Source organism: Haliotis rufescens, unplaced genomic scaffold (genome assembly GCF_023055435.1).
Source record: "Haliotis rufescens isolate VD_foot unplaced genomic scaffold, xgHalRufe1.0.p SCAF_3, whole genome shotgun sequence".
NCBI classification, from domain to species: domain Eukaryota; kingdom Metazoa; phylum Mollusca; class Gastropoda; order Lepetellida; family Haliotidae; genus Haliotis; species Haliotis rufescens.
The window spans coordinates 30,505,889-30,522,077 of NW_025964001.1; the positions used below are offsets into that span (position 1 = coordinate 30,505,889).

Consider the following 16,189-nt stretch of genomic DNA (forward strand, 5'->3'; position numbering starts at 1 on the left):
TGTATAATTATGTACGGGAGAGATGTGCCTATATAACAGTAACATATATAAACAAATAATTCGCCGATACTTGGAGGAGTGAGCTGATGTAAATAAAAGCGACAAAACACTTTCCATATTCATTAGAAATCTCTGGGCAAAAGCAGGGATTGCACGATACCGACTAGGGCTGGGACGAGTCCAACTTTACTACCCGGGTACCCGATCCCCTATTACCCGGTCCTACCCGGTACCCACTGCAGGTCTCAAGATTTGGGAACAAAATGTCTGATTGGGAATTATTTTATCGCAGCCCTGTCAAAAACTAATTAGATTCTTGTATCAAACGATCAATACACTGAAGTTGACTGGAGTTTTATCTTTACTCAAACATATACATGTCAAAAGGAATGTATGCATCGTCAGAAAGAAATGCGAAGTGAGTGAGTTTTTGTCATCAAACAATATATCACGTGACTAACCACGGGTCCGGGTAGTCCTGTGGGTACCCGGGTCCTACTCAGGACCTACCCGACCCAAGTACCCGAGTTACCCGTTCCAGCTCTAATTCCGACTATATCATGAGCATGTGTTTATGAATCACTTTCACATGGCGATGATACCAGGAGTTAGCGAAAAGGTACCGAATCCGACAAGTGCTGCTTTAGTCCGAGACCGTGTTTTCAGCCACGTATGTGGTGCTATACTTCCGGAGGGCTTACTGGTCAAAGGGAGGTAATTCCACGTTAGACCGAACGGAAGATTGCCAGAGAACATGGACGAACAAGGTTGTCCAAGATGTAAAACAACAAAATATCGGAACCCCTCACTGAAATTACTAGTCAACGTTTGTGGACACTCATTGTGCGTGAATGTTTCATGTGTATCCTAATAGTCCTACTTCATTTTTTCATATAAAGAAAGGAGCATATAACATATAGATTGTCCTATTTTCGATCAGAACAAACGTGCCCTCATCATGCTATGATTTATATTTTATCATGAAGTACTGGTAGAGAAAATAAACCTGTACATGGTTATTGTCAAAAAAGACATATAAGCAAAACTAGTCATATGTTACGAAGAAAGTAAAAAGTATTCCGAAGACGTTACTTTGAATTGAAGAATTTGAACTCAAGAGAAAAAACAAACAACATTGATAAACAACACAGACTTATCAGGACAAAAAAAACATTTGGGATATCTCATTTGGGAAAAAATGCTGATGTTTTATTGTTTAGTGCAGTTTTATTATCCCTTTACCATCATTCATAAATGTTAAATTTTTTCTCAACCAAGAATTGTTTTACAAAAACGTTTACTTCAAAATAACATTTCTCCTACAAGCAAATGTACAACAGAATCAAGTATGACAGTATGTGTCCTCACTCTCCGAAGGTTCACACTCCAATGAACTCACACATCCCGTTGTGGTCCATTAAAAGATATATACACATGTTCATTTGGTATGTTTAGCCTCTTGTTTCACTGATGGCTTTTCCACTTGAACATTTTGCTTTATATAAGTTACAGAACTTTAGGTATTGTGATGTGTTTAAGCTTTCCAATGGGCATTTATTGTTTTGTTTTTTCAAAAGTCAGCCTTGTCTTGCGTTCCTAGTGAAGACGACTACATATACCCTATAATCACATGTTTATGCACAGAACCTCAAATTCCCCTATAAATCCTATGTACATCATTCTGTATGTTCTTGCCTCTTATCCTGTGTGGGGGCACTGGTGGCCCAGTCGTCTAAGGCGCTGCAATTCGCTGTGCAGAGTTGCGTCCCTTGGGCATGCCAGAAACCTATGATTGTGGGTTCGAATCCCGGTTTGCCCCAATTATGTTTCTAGGTTTGTCAGCACCATACCAGTGCTCGTGGGTTTCACCGAAGTGGTAAACGTCTAAGACCTGCATCACTTCGGGCTTTCCTCCCACATTAAGCTGACACGCCGCGATATATCTGGAATACTGTTAAAAGTGGCGTTAAACCCAACTCACTCACTCACTCACTTACCCTGTGTAGGGGTGGTCATAGCCTGTGTTAGGTAATCCATGCATGTTGACAGTCAAAAATAGTCAGTGTTGGAAGCATTTCGGGTTAAGGCAGTGATGGCGCTGCCTTTGTTTTGTGTGCATTTGCAAACATTCTTTCTTGTTACAGTATTCACAGGTGTCACGTCAGACTTGCTGTTGTTCTATAGTAACTACTCTAAATGTAGGCATTATGATATTCAGCCATACTGAATAGTCAAATGTAGGTGTTCTGTAGGGACGATACACCAACTGTGCGATCTGATACTTGCATGTGCACTTATCTGTGGTGCGTAAGCCATCTTTTTCATAGACGGGATAGCCAAATACCTGTCACACTAATGATTAACAGTTGGCAGTGTCATGAAATGGATGAAAATAATTATGTTTTCACTACTCATTTTCACTAGTAATTAGTGTTTGGTGTAACACTTATTCAAGAAAACACTTAAGGTAAGAATTGAAACTTTTTACAAAGTGTGTGACTGTGATCTATACTTGTATCGAGAAGTTAAAAATCACGATCCACCGATGCATTGGTGTATCGTCCGACCACTAGTTTTCTGACATGTACAATGTACAATTTCTACAATGTACTCTCAAATGTAGGTGTTATGGCATACAGCTACACTGTACTCTCAAATGTCGGTGTTATGGCATACAGCTACACTGTACTCTCAAATGTAGGTGTTCTGACATACAGCTACACTGTACTCTCAAATGTAGGTGTTATGGCATACAGCTACACTGTACTCTCAAATGTAGGTGTTCTGACATGCAGCTACACTGTACTCTCAAATGTAGGTGTTATGACATACGTGCAGTTTTCACTGTTGTAGATGTGAGAGCTGTGTGGACCTGCTGTTTTCACTGTTGTAGATGTGAGAGCTGTGTGGACCTGCAGTTTTCACTGTTGTAGATGAAAGAGCTGTGTGGACCTGCTGTTTTCACTGTTGTAGATGTGAGGGCTGTGTGGACCTCCTGTTTTCACTGTTGTAGATGAGAGAGCTGTGTGGACCTGCTGTTTTCACTGTTGTAGATGTGAGAGCTGTGTGGACCTGCTGTTTTCACTGTTGTAGATGTGAGAGCTGTGTGGACCTGCTGTTTTCACTGTTGTAGATGTGAGAGCTGCGTGGACCTGCTGTTTTCACTGTTGTAGATGTGAGAGCTGCGTGGACCTGCTGTTTTCACTGTTGTAGATGAGAGAGCTGTGTGGACCTGCTGTTTTCACTGTTGTAGATGAGAGAGCTGTGTGGACCTTCTGTTTTCACTGTTGTAGATGAGAGAGCTGTGTGGACCTTCTGTTTTCACTGTTGTAGATGTGAGAGCTGTGTGGACCTGCTGTTTTCACTGTTGTAGATGAGAGAGCTGTGTGGACCTGCTGTTTTCACTGTTGTAGATGAGAGAGCTGTGTGGACCTGCTGTTTTCACTGTTGTAGATGTGAGAGCTGCATGGACCTGCTGTTTTCACTGTTGTAGATGTGAGAGCTGTGTGGACCTGCTGTTTTCACTGTTGTAGATGTGAGAGCTGTGTGGACCTGCTGTTTTCACTGTTGTAGATGAGAGAGCTGTGTGGACCTTCTGTTTTCACTGTTGTAGATGTGAGAGCTGTGTGGACCTGCTGTTTTCACTGTTGTAGATGTGAGAGCTGTGTGGACCTGCTGTTGTCATTGTTGTAGATGTGAGAGCTGTGTGGACCTGCTGTTGTCACTGTTGTAGATGTGAGAGCTGTGTGGACCTTCTGTTTTCACTGTTGTAGATGTGAGAGCTGTGTGGACCTGCTGTTTTCACTGTTGTAGATGTGAGAGCTGTGTGGACCTGCTGTTGTCACTGTTGTAGATGTGAGAGCTGTGTGGACCTGCTGTTTTCACTGTTGTAGATGTGAGAGCTGTGTGGACCTGCTGTTTTCACTGTTGTAGATGTGAGAGCTGCGTGGACCTGCTGTTTTCACTGTTGTAGATGTGAGAGCTGTGTGGACCTGCTGTTTTCACTGTTGTAGATGTGAGAGCTGTGTGGACCTGCTGTTGTCACTGTTGTAGATGTGAGAGCTGTGTGGACCTGCTGTTTTCACTGTTGTAGATGTGAGAGCTGTGTTAACCTGCTATGTTCACTGTTGTAGATGTGAGAGCTGTGTGGACCTGCTGTTTATCAAGGGGTCGGGGACATGTCCAGAATGTGGCACAGCTCTCCGGAGAAACAACTTCCGACTACAGATCTTCGAGGACTCCAATGTGGAGAAAGAACTTGACATTAGAAAGAGAATACTTAGAGAGTAAGGAACCTTTGATTAAATCGTAAAAGAAGCTTGTTTACACTACCGATAAGCATGTAAACTACCTGACTGTACAAAGAATAGAAGGTTAATACATCGCAAATAATGATGCATCTTGATAAATGCAGGGTTTCAAATTTCCATATAAGGTTTCCAACAGCATGCTTAAAATAATAATGGCATGGTTGACATAAGTTGTGTGTCCCTACAGGACACACTTAGTAATCATATTCTTTTAATACCTAATCTGGTGGGAGGTTGTAAAAGACTCTCTTTATTTTTTTACCAAAAAAAAAGACTGCTTCCGTGGTCTAGTGGTAGAGCATCCGCCCGGAGAGTGGATGTTCGATCCCCGGCCGCGTCATACCAAAAGACGTTTAAAGATGGTACTTATTTACACTGCTTGGCGTTCGGCATAAAGGGCTTATTACAAGGACTGGTCAGCATGGAGTCGGTATGCTGTGCCTGAGTGGGGTATTCATGTTAAACTGCTGCATGGTATCTCAGTAGACTAGCACTATTAAATGGGCTAGTACAAGCAGCCTCACTCACACGTGCATTCACGTCGCTTTATAAGTGCAATAGTCTTAAAAGCCACGTTAAACCCTATTTTACCTCACCTCACCAAAGAAAAGGTAATGCTATCCCTCTGTAACTGGTGTGGTTTGTATAGATTTCTAGTGCCGTATACAAGGGGCAATGAAGGGGCTACTTATATTTTTGCAAATACTAATCAACACTTTTCTAGATTTCTAATGGCTGTCAGTGGCAACTGCTACAGTGGATGGACCTGTAATGCTGTGTTATGTTGGACCAGTGAATGATATTAATTTTAAGAAAAGAAGCTAAACATCTCAAATATCACTCACCCACTCTGACCAGACATGGCATCAGACTCACCCACTCTCTGGCTATACATGACATCAGACTCACCCACTCTCTCACTATACATGGCATCAGACTCACCCACTCTCTGGCTATACATGGCATCAGACTCACCCACTCTCTGGCTATACATGGCATCAGACTCACCCACTCTCTGACTATACATGGCATCAGACTCACCCACTCTCTGGCTATACATGGCATCAGACTCACCCACTCTCTGGCTATACATGGCATCAGACTCACCCACTCTCTGACTATACATGACATCAGACTCACCCACTCTCTGGCTATACATGGCATCAGACTCACCTACTCTCTGGCTACACATGGCATCAGACTCACCCACTCTCTGGCTATACGTGGCATAAGACTACCCCACTCTGGCTATACGTGGCATAAGACTACCCCACTCTGGCTATACGTGGCATCAGACTACCCAACTCTCTGACTATACATGGCATCAGACTCACCCACTCTCTGGCTACACATGGCATCAGACTACCACTCTGGCTATACATGGCATAAGACTACCCCACTCTGGCTATACATGACATCAGACTACCCAACTCTCTGACTATACATGGCATCAGACTCACCTACTCTCTGGCTATACATGGCATCAGACTCACCCACTCTCTGGCTATACATAGCATCAGACTCACCCACTCTCTGGCTATATATCACATCAGACTCACCCACTCTGACTTGTGTTCTAGTTTCAACAAGAAAGAAGAGGACTTCAGTTCGTTGAGGGATTTCAATGACTATCTGGAGATGATTGAGACAATAGGTAAACACTCACAACCAGTATACCGTAATGCCTGTTTGGTTTTAGTTAAAGAGAAAGAGAAATGTTCCAATATCATTTCATTTGTACAAAATATTCACTGTTCAATTAAGGATTAAATACTGAATTTACTTTTAGATATAAATATCTTTCGTGAAAATTTGCCTTTTGTGTACATATTTGCCTTTTTGTGTACATATTGACTTCAGTGTGTTAGTGGTGCTGAAATTATCCTGAAATAGAAAAGGTTTCTTTGATGTATGAAAGTGTAACTTTCCAATGGTCCTGTATATCCTAACCAGTTTGGCTGCCTGTATCATTCACCATAACTAACCTTTCCTTGCTCTGAGGAAGGCAGATGCATCCACATCTTGCCGTTGTTGGCTAGTGATCTATTGTGCAAGTCAGGGGAGAGCTACAGTTCCTTCTGACAAGTAACATATTGGTGTAATTTCCAACACTGCTGTGGAGAAAGTGTTGAGCCACATGCTGTTCTTCTGTCTACTCGTGGTTGACTTGATGTGTATGTTCTGTGTCACTTCCCTTGTTAGTGCTACTGTGGCCAATATCTTTGAAATCACATCTTTTACTCTGATATGAATTACAATATCTGACTGTATTAAGGTCTTAGGACACCTCCACAGAAGGTTGTATCCAATCTAAATACATGTGTAGGTTCTTTCAAAAACAATTTGGCTTCATTTCTTTACCCCCTCGAAATAAAGATACCCTGCACAGGACACAAGTATGATGATGATACTTCGATGATACTTTGATGATACTTTGATGATACTTCGATGATACTTCGATGATACTTCGATGATACTTCGATGATACTCCATTTTTGGTGTAGATAACATGCAGCTCAGACACGAACAGTGAAAGGGGGATCTAGTTATGGGTGCTGTTCTTCTGTCTGTCCATCCGTCACATTTCGTTACAGGGCAAAACTAAAAAACTATGAGAAATATCTTTACCAAACTTGGCACATACATAGGTCTATTGGTGAACTGGTGCCTTTTGGTAGTTTGGAAATTAAAAAAAAGAATATTTTTTTTAGTTTCCATGGCAACGACTTTGACTTAGACTGAAAGTGGGGATCAGCCCGTTGTCTGAATATGGCCTTGCTGGTGCATGTGTGTCAACTATGTTTTATTTTTCTTGTTTATAAAATATCAACTATTTCTACTTTTTATTTGAGAGCAGTTTTCAATCTGTCCAATGGTATTGATGTCGAGAGCACACGCAAGATGATAGAACAGTACAGGAAGGACAACAAAGATCAGATCAAGAAAAACCTTTCAAAAATGGTAAACAATTTTATTTTATTTTTATTCCTGTTTTCTAGCACTGATCTACAATGCAATTTTGTGTGTCCAAAGGCATGATGTCAGTGTACTGTGTTTACAGATGGGCAAACACCCCTCGCTTACTTACTCTCACTAACTGACACAATAATTGAAAGTATTTACCTGTGTTATAAACATACCTGGGGGGCACTGGTGGCCCAGTCGTCTAAGGCGCCGCGATTCGCTGTGCAGAGTTGCGTCCCTTAGGCACGCCAGAAACCTATGATTGTGGGTTCGAATCCCGGTTCACCCCGATTATGTTTCTAGGTTTGTCAGCACCATACCCGTGCTTGTGGGTTTCACCTAAGTGGTAAACGTCTGAGACCTGCATCACTTTGGGCTTTCCTCCCACATTAAGCTGACACACCGCGATATAACTGGAATATTGTTAAAAGCGGCGTTAAACCCAACTCACTCACTCACTCACTATAAACATACCTCACTACTTTGCCCCAGTGTAACATGCCAGAAGTGTGTAGACCTTGGATTATGTTGAAAAAGATTTAGCAACCCATTTCAACAATGGTGTCCACCATAGTTAGGTTCAGACCGTTTCAGCACTTCTCATATGCTCCAGGACCGCCTCTGTGGTCTAGTGTTAGTGCGTCCGCCCGGAGAGTGGAAGGTCTGGGGTTCAATTCCCGGCTGCATCATACCAAAAGACGTTAAAATATGGTACCTTTTGTTACCCTGTCTAGCACTTAGCGTTAAGGGGCCAAAACTGCGGCATGGTTTCTCAGTCGTCTAGAACTATAAAATCAGCATCTGTCCGGACATGTACAAGCAGCCACACACACACACATGCATGCACGTGCTGTGTAATTGCAATAATCTTGGATGTGACGTCAAACCCCATTTCACCTCACCACATATGCTCCAGTTCAGTTTTTTCATAAGAAAACATGAATTATTTATCATCACCACTTATCTTTGGTCCTTGTGTTTTATCAACTTGTGCAAATGTATTCTTTCAGTAATTCTTCATGATATTGTGAAAATTCATATATTTCTCCCAGAGTAAAGACCAGGAGTACCTCGATCTGCTCATTGAGCAGGAGAAACATGAGACCGCAGTTCGACTTCAGATGATGGAGGAAGAGGCCGCCAGGGATAAAGCCTTGAAGAAGAAGAACAAGGCTGCCCTGATTGATGAACTGGTGGGTAGTGTGCACATGATGCCCTTCCTGTAGGTGAAGGCCAGCTATGTTGTCTCCTGCCACGAAGGGGAAGGGGGATATAGGAATGGTTGCTGTCCGTCCGCCCCTCCGTCCATCCGTCACATTTCGTTTCCGGAGCCGAACTCAAAAACCATGAGAGATACCTTAACCATACTTGGCACAAAGATAGGTCTTGTGGTGAACTGGTGCCTTTTGATAGTTGGGGATTTCTGCCATGGCAACGACTTTGACTTAGACTGAAAGTGTTGGTAGTGCTCCTTTCCGGAACAGAACTTGAAAACTGTACAATATTTCTTCACAAAACTTGGCAAATAGACAGGTCTAGTGGTAATCTGGTGCCTTTTGATAGTTTGCAATTTTTGAAAGATTTATTTTTCGAGTTTCCATAGTCACGACTTTTACTGATATTGAAAATGGCAGTAGTCGTCTGGAGGGCTAATGCCTTGCACACAACCAGACATGTCATATTGACGGGATATGAGTATTTCAAGCTTGTTTAAATCATCCTGTATCTCAACATGGATTCTGCTACAGTGCAGTGCAGTGTTTGGCTGTTACAGATGTTTTCGGAACTGCCTGCCACGGACATTGTGGCCACCCACAGAGAATGTGTGACCCAACTTGAGGCTGCCACCCGTGCAACTGCTGCCACCACCTTCTCTACCGGGATAAAGATAGTCAGTATTCAGTTTAGCATTGCCTATTTATGTAAGGCTTCATGGTAAAAGTCTAAGATGGTTTTTTCCTGTGTTTCAGTCTTTGTAACCATCATGTAAAAAGACTTAACACTTTCACCATACATTTTACTATTCATTATATGAGTCCAGTTTGTGGTTAGAAACTGCTGAAAATTCATCGTTGATGATTTCCTTGATGACAGCAATTTTCAATTTATATGAATCACAGATAATATCTGAATGTTAATTGACACCCCTGTGGGGATTCCAGGGCAAAATATGTTCCTCGTACCCTCTGCTTGTTGTGAGAAAATAAGGATCAGGGTGCCGTTGTACAAAGCAATCTTAGTGTTAAGGTAGGGTAACTCCCATACCTTAACATAGACTTAGGGACAGTCGGGTAGCCTAGTGGTTAAAGGTAAAGCTCATCACGCCGAATGCCCGGGTTTGATTCCCGACGTGGGTACAATGTGTGAAGCCCATTTCTGGTGTCCCCCGCCATGATATTGCTGGAATATTGCTCAAAACAGCGTAAAACCATATTCACTCACTGACATAGACTTAGGACATTCGTAGTGCTAAGGTTGTTTTGTGCAACGACACCCAGGTGGTTAAAGTGTGTGACCTGGCTGATAATGTGTCCCCTGGCCCCAAATACTCACACAGTCAATCACTGGATTACCCGGCCGACACTCAGTTATATATGGGCTGCCATGATATAGCTTGCATATTGCTTATGGTTATGTAAATCAACATTCACTTGCTGATCTTTTTCAATTGCAATCTCATTAAAATCGGATCTTAGTTCTCGCTATCATTAAACAAAGAGGGCATCCCATTAGGGGGCATGTCAGAAAGACTTTTCATCCAACCAATCAGAGCGTCGCTTACCAGATCATGAATATGACAGTCGGAATGTGATTTCTGAAAGATTAAACACGGTTATCCGAGCGACAGTTACAGGCTTTATGACTGAATCCATACAATCTAGGCCATCTATTAGCCACTCCAGAATGTTTGTTTGTTCTGTTTTCAAATTTTTAATCGAGAATTTGTCAAAATATGTTTCAAAGCGTAGTCACCAGTTTGAAACTAGCGCCATGAAGCAGGAAAAAGCTGCCTTCCGATTGGGTAATGCGACTTCTTGTCAGTCATTCCATTGGTCGGTCAAAATTCACGAAAGGTTGTTTAGCGATAGCAAGAATTAAGATCTGATTTTAATGAGATTGTTCCAATTGTAATATTGCTGTGAACTAACCTTGCAGGGTCATCACGACACCGTTCTGCCACTTCCTGGTTGTGAGGACAATGACGATGCATATATGTACCTGCCCTATAACTTGAACAACAGCGGCCCCAGACTTGTTGCCCAGGAAGATATACACAACCTAGGGTAAGCATCACTTGAATTAGATACATGTAATTATTTATAATCCTTCTAAGACCCTTGCGACCGCCTCCGTGGTCCAGTGGTAGAGTGACCACCCAGAGAGCGTTAAGTCCGGGGTTGATTCCTGGCTGCGTCATACCAGAAGACGTTAAAAGATGGTACTTGTTGTTACCCTGTGTGGCGCTCAGCATTAAGGGGCTAAAACAACGTCTGGTCGGCTCGTAGTCAGCATACTGTGTCTGAGTGGGATATTCATGTTAAAGTGCGGCGCATGGTATCTCAGTGAGCTAGCACTATAAATCAGTATCAGTCCGGACTAGTGCGCACGCACGCACTGTGTGCATGCACGTTGCTATATAAGTGCAATAATCTTAGACCGTTGCAAATTCTTACTTAGGACACTTGTTCCTGAATCCAATTCAATTTGAGTGTCAGTTATGAATGCCTCACAACAAAAATAATGAATACCGTATTCAACGTAATAAGCGCCCAGAGCACTCTCAAAATTAGAAATAGGAATTATTAGAATATTATTTTGGTGGAAAAAAGAGAGTTGAAAGATAAATTTCATGGTTTATGCTGACACACTGAAATGTTTATATGCGACAGATACATATTTCCAGAATTTAATTGCCCATAATTAAGAATGCATATAACACATGAGTGTGTATTATATGCGAATAATTAAGTCTTGTGTACATTGATCAACCAGAAGGAGTGCTAATTGGGATTGTTCAGTAGCCAATATATTAGCAAAGCCCCAAGTGATGCAGGTCTCAGACGTTTACCGCTTCAGTGACATCCACGAGCACGGGTACGGTGCTGACAAACCTAGAAACATAATCGGGGTAAACTGGGATCATAGACTACTGGCGTGCCCAAGGGACGCAACTCAGCACAGCGAATCACGGCACCTTAGATGACTGGGCCACTGAACAGTAGAAGTTGTAAACACTCGTAGTGTAATAAGACAAGTGTCCTTGTTGCTGCCATGTTAGATGCTCGTGTAGACAGCAGTGAAATATCGAAGTAACAAAATCCACTTAATCTTCTCATTTTGCTTCTATTTTCTAGTGTCTACAGTTGTGATAATTCACAAACACAAATACACAAATTTGGATTGAGAAACACAGGAAACAGGAGAAGGTGCTAAATGTGCTTGATAGAGGGCTTCTGATACAATCTGATAGTGATAACAATATTTTATGAGTGTTTCATTTGTTACCACAAACAACTTACAGGACACCATGGAAACCGGTTATCAAGAGTGATAATTTTTGTCACCGTAATATGTTTGAAGCTTCAAATTAATAATGTACTATTATTTTCAAAATATAAAAAAAAATATTAAGACTTTAGTTTAGTCCACCACTTGTTTTCAGGAAGCTTATGACCAAGAGAATGGAAGCATGGAAATGTACAGGGTTAGGAGGTAGGTATGTTGTAGAAGTACCTGTAGTGTTGGTAACGGTACCTCTACAAAATACCTACTACCTGTACATGATTTTTAAGACCCGTGAAGATCTGGGGTAGAATAGGTCTTCAGCAACCCATCCTTGTCGTAAGAGGCGACTAACGGGATCAGCTCCTCAGGCTCACTGGTTGGTGCATGTCATTGTATCCCAATTGCGTGGATCGATACTCATGATTCTGGTCCACACTCGATTATATACAGACCGCCGTCATATAGCTGGAATATTGCTGAGTGCGGCATTAAGCAACAAACAAAACAAACAAACAAACATGATCTTTAAGTGGCATTCTAGAAGATGTACTGTTAATGCAAACAGAGTTGACATGTGGATTTTAGCTTCTTTTTTTTTCTAAGCAACATTTCAGCTCAGGTGCTCATACACATATCTTACAACTGAAGAACAAATGGTTAGGGCTTGGTTACATAGCAACACTTACATTTTTATGGATATTATCAAATAGAACAAATATGGAACCCGTGAAGATCCGGGGTAGAATAGGTCTTCAGCAACCCATGCTTGTCTTCCCCGTGAAGACGTAAGTGCGACTTTGCTTGTCGTAAGAGGCGACTAACGGAATCGGGGTGGTCAGGCTCGCTGACTTGGTTGCTGCATGTCATAGTATCCCAATTGCGTGGATCGATGCTTATGATGTCAATCACTGGATTGTCTGGTCCAGACTTGATTATTTACAGGCCGCTGTCATATAGCTGGACTATTGCTGAGTGTGGCGTTAAACAAAAAACAAACAAACAACAAATAATGTCAGGGAATAAAGCCTTGGAACAACAGTTTGTATTAGTTTGTAGTTCTAGGTCGTTGTGACCCCTGATCACATATGATTCTAGTTGATAAGGTGAGGGTAGGCTGATTGGTTGAAGAAACCCTGGTCTATGTTGATGGCCAGTTGGAATGTTTTATGTGGATGGCCTCTGTTAGATTTCTCATGTTGAGTCCAGGAATATTCCAGCTGTATGACGGCAGACAGTGATTAATGTTGTGAACATCAATCTGGGTCTGATGACATGCAATCTCATTAAAATCAGATCTTAGTTCTCACTACCGCTAAACAAAGATCTGAGGACATCCCATTACGGTTCACGTCAGGCCAACCTTGCGCGAACTTTGACTGACCAATGGAATGATCAATCAGAAGGCAGCTTTCTCGTGCTTTACGGCACTAATTTCAAATTGGCGACTACGCTTCGCAACATATTTTGACAAATTCTCGATTACAAATTTGAAACCTAAACAAAAGGACATTCTGGAATGGCTAAAAGATGGTCTAGATTGTATGGATTCAGTCGTTAAACCCGTAACTATCGTTCGGAATACCCCGTGTTAAAGTTTTCGAGGTTGTATGATAAGAAATCACATTCCGAATGTCACTTTCATGATCTGGTAAGCGACGCTCTGATTGGTTGGATGAAAGGTCGTTCTGACGTGAACCCTAATGTGATGTCTTCAGATCTTTGTTTAGCGGTAGCGAGAACTAAGGTCTGATTTTAATGAAATTGGATGACATGGATCAACCAAGTCACTGAGTCTGACCGTCCGATCCTTTTGGTTGTCTCTTGTGACCAGCATAGGTTGCTGGGGACCTAACCCAAAATCCCCACAAGAAGAATGTGATCTGAGATGGCAGGTTTTGTGTCTTGTTCATTTGTTGATCTGTGGTGTTGGTGGATGGTGAGAGGTGAGTGGGGTTACTGTTTTTTCTGATGTATGTACATGTAACGTTGCTTGTCTTGCAGGTACCTCTCTCATGTCCGCCCAGCAACAGACATGGAACGTGGTGGAGGTTTTGAAGCCAGGATAGCCTGCCAGCGAGCTCTCCATGATGCTCTTAGCGGACTTTTCTACTTCCCGGAAACTGACAGCAGTTCTGGGCTACAACCTATGGTCACATGACTTATCTAGCAGGCAGCTCTCTGAACAGTGGCAAGCTGTCAACAGATTCGAGATTAGTCTGTTTTGAGGTGGCCGATACACTTCCGCTCTGCCTTGTCCAGAAGTATTTGCTGGTCTTCATATCCAAACAATAGTGGAAAGGTGCGCAGTGTCCAGCAAGTATATATCATTTGGTGCACAGACATTCTCCACCTCGACAGCTCTGACAAGCCTCTGATGAAGGACTTGTGATATAGTGTTTCAGGGATGTGTGTAAGGCAAGGATGTGTGTGTGTATGTCTCTGTTTAAGATGGAATGAAAATTGACACTTGGTGAACACGCGTCCACACTGCATCAATAAAATAGCCATGTCCGTAGGGTTGAAACCAATCCTATTAAAATAACCCTGTCTATAGGGTTAAAACTGGTTCTCACTGCATCATCAAAATACACTATAATGCCCTATAATGCATTACATAATGTCCTTATCTGCAGGGTATGTTGTGGTCCTGCAGAACATGATGTCCTTATGTGCAGGGTATGTTGTGGTCCTGCAGGACATGATGTCCTTGTGGACAGGGTATGTTGTGCTCCTGCAGTACATGATGTCCTTGTGGACAGGGTATGTTGTGCTCCTGCAGTACATAATGTCCTTGTGGACAGGGTATGTTGTGCTCCTGCAGTACATAATGTCCTTGTGGACAGGGTATGTTGTGGTCCTGCAGGACATGATGTCCTTGTGGACAGGGTATGTTGTGGTCCTGCAGGACATGATGTCCTTATGTGCAGCGTATGTTGTGGTCATGCGTTACATAATGTCCTTGTGTGCAGGGTAAATTGTGCTCCTGCAGAACATGATGTCCCTGTGTGCAGGGTAAATTGTGCTCCTGCAGAACATGATGTCCTCATGAACAGGGTATGTTGTGGTCCTGCAGAACATGATGTCCTTATGTGCTGGGTATGTTGTGGTCCTGCAGAACATAATGTCCTTATGTGCAGGGTAAGTTGTGGTCCTGCAGAACATAATGTCCTTGTGGGCAGGGTATGTTGTGTTCCTGCAGAACATGATGTCCATGTGTGCAGGTACATTGTGCTCCTGCAGAACATGATGTCCTCATGAGCAGGGTATGTTGTGGTCCTGCAGAACATGATGTCCTTATGTGCAGGGTATGTTGTGGTCCTGCAGAACATGATGTCCTTATGTGCAGGGTAAGTTGTGGTCCTGCAGAACATAATGACCTTGTGGGCAGGGTATGTTGTGCCCCTGCAGTACATAATGTCCTTGTGGACAGGGTATGTTGTGCTCCTGCAGGACATGATGTCCTTGTGGACAGGGTATGTTGTGCTCCTGCAGGACATGATGTCCTTGTGGACAGGGTATGTTGTGGTCCTGCAGGACATGATGTCCTTGTGGACAGGGTATGTTGTGCTCCTGCAGGACATGATGTCCTTGTGGACAGGGTATGTTGTGGTCCTGCAGGACATGATGTCCTTGTGGACAGGGTATGTTGTGGTCCTGCAGTACATGATGTCCTTATGTGCAGCGTATGTTGTGGTCATGCGTTACATAATGTCCTTGTGTGCAGGGTAAATTGTGCTCCTGCAGAACATGATGTCCGTGTGTGCAGGGTAAATTGTGCTCCTGCAGAACATGATGTCCTTATGTGCAGGATAAGTTGTGGTCCTGCAGAACATAATGTCCTTGTGGACAGGGTATGTTGTGGTCCTGCAGTACATGATGTCCTTATGTGCAGCGTATGTTGTGGTCATGCATTACATAATGTCCTTGTGTGCAGGGTAAATTGTGCTCCTGCAGAACATGATGTCCTTGTGTGCAGGGTAAATTGTGCTCCTGCAGAACATGATGTCCTTATGTGCAGGATAAGTTGTGGTCCTGCAGAACATAATGTCCTTGTGGGCAGGGTATGTTGTGTTCCTGCAGAACATGATGTCCATGTGTGCAGGTAAATTTTTTATGATACACTATTACATTTTGTACAACCACGAACTTGTAATTTTGTTTTCTTATTCTTATTACAAAGAAGCCACTATTTACAGGTAATAACTTATATTATATTGTAATAGCAATGTTTCTGTATAGATCTTTATACCATTGTCAAGCAAGACTGAATGTGTTTCATTTGTCCTACCTCTATTACATCACAGCCGTAATTCCTGTCTTTGCCTGACCTCACACCATAAACTCTCAACAACATGATGCCTATTCCCCTTGATTATGATAGAGTTTGCAAGAAATTCAACATTGAAAAA

The 16,189-nt window shown here is 42.5% G+C and overlaps 1 protein-coding gene across 2 annotated transcripts; it reads left to right on the forward strand.

Moving 5' to 3' along the window:
* Positions 1-704: 704 nt before the first annotated feature.
* Positions 705-15,926, forward strand: LOC124145698 (CDK-activating kinase assembly factor MAT1-like). Of its 2 annotated transcripts, XR_007223075.1 has the most exons (9): positions 705-843; positions 4,134-4,286; positions 5,891-5,964; positions 7,168-7,271; positions 8,327-8,467; positions 9,049-9,165; positions 10,431-10,558; positions 13,782-15,001; positions 15,883-15,926. XR_007223075.1 is itself a non-coding variant. In XM_048402839.1 (8 exons), the coding sequence occupies exons 1-8, from the start codon at positions 755-757 to the stop codon at positions 13,936-13,938; spliced, it is 963 nt and encodes a 320-aa protein (XP_048258796.1). In that variant the 5' UTR covers positions 705-754; the 3' UTR covers positions 13,939-15,926. The 2 variants fall into 2 exon arrangements, 1 of the variants encoding a protein (XP_048258796.1); XM_048402839.1 differs by having other exon boundaries at positions 13,782-15,926.
* Positions 15,927-16,189: the final 263 nt, after the last annotated feature.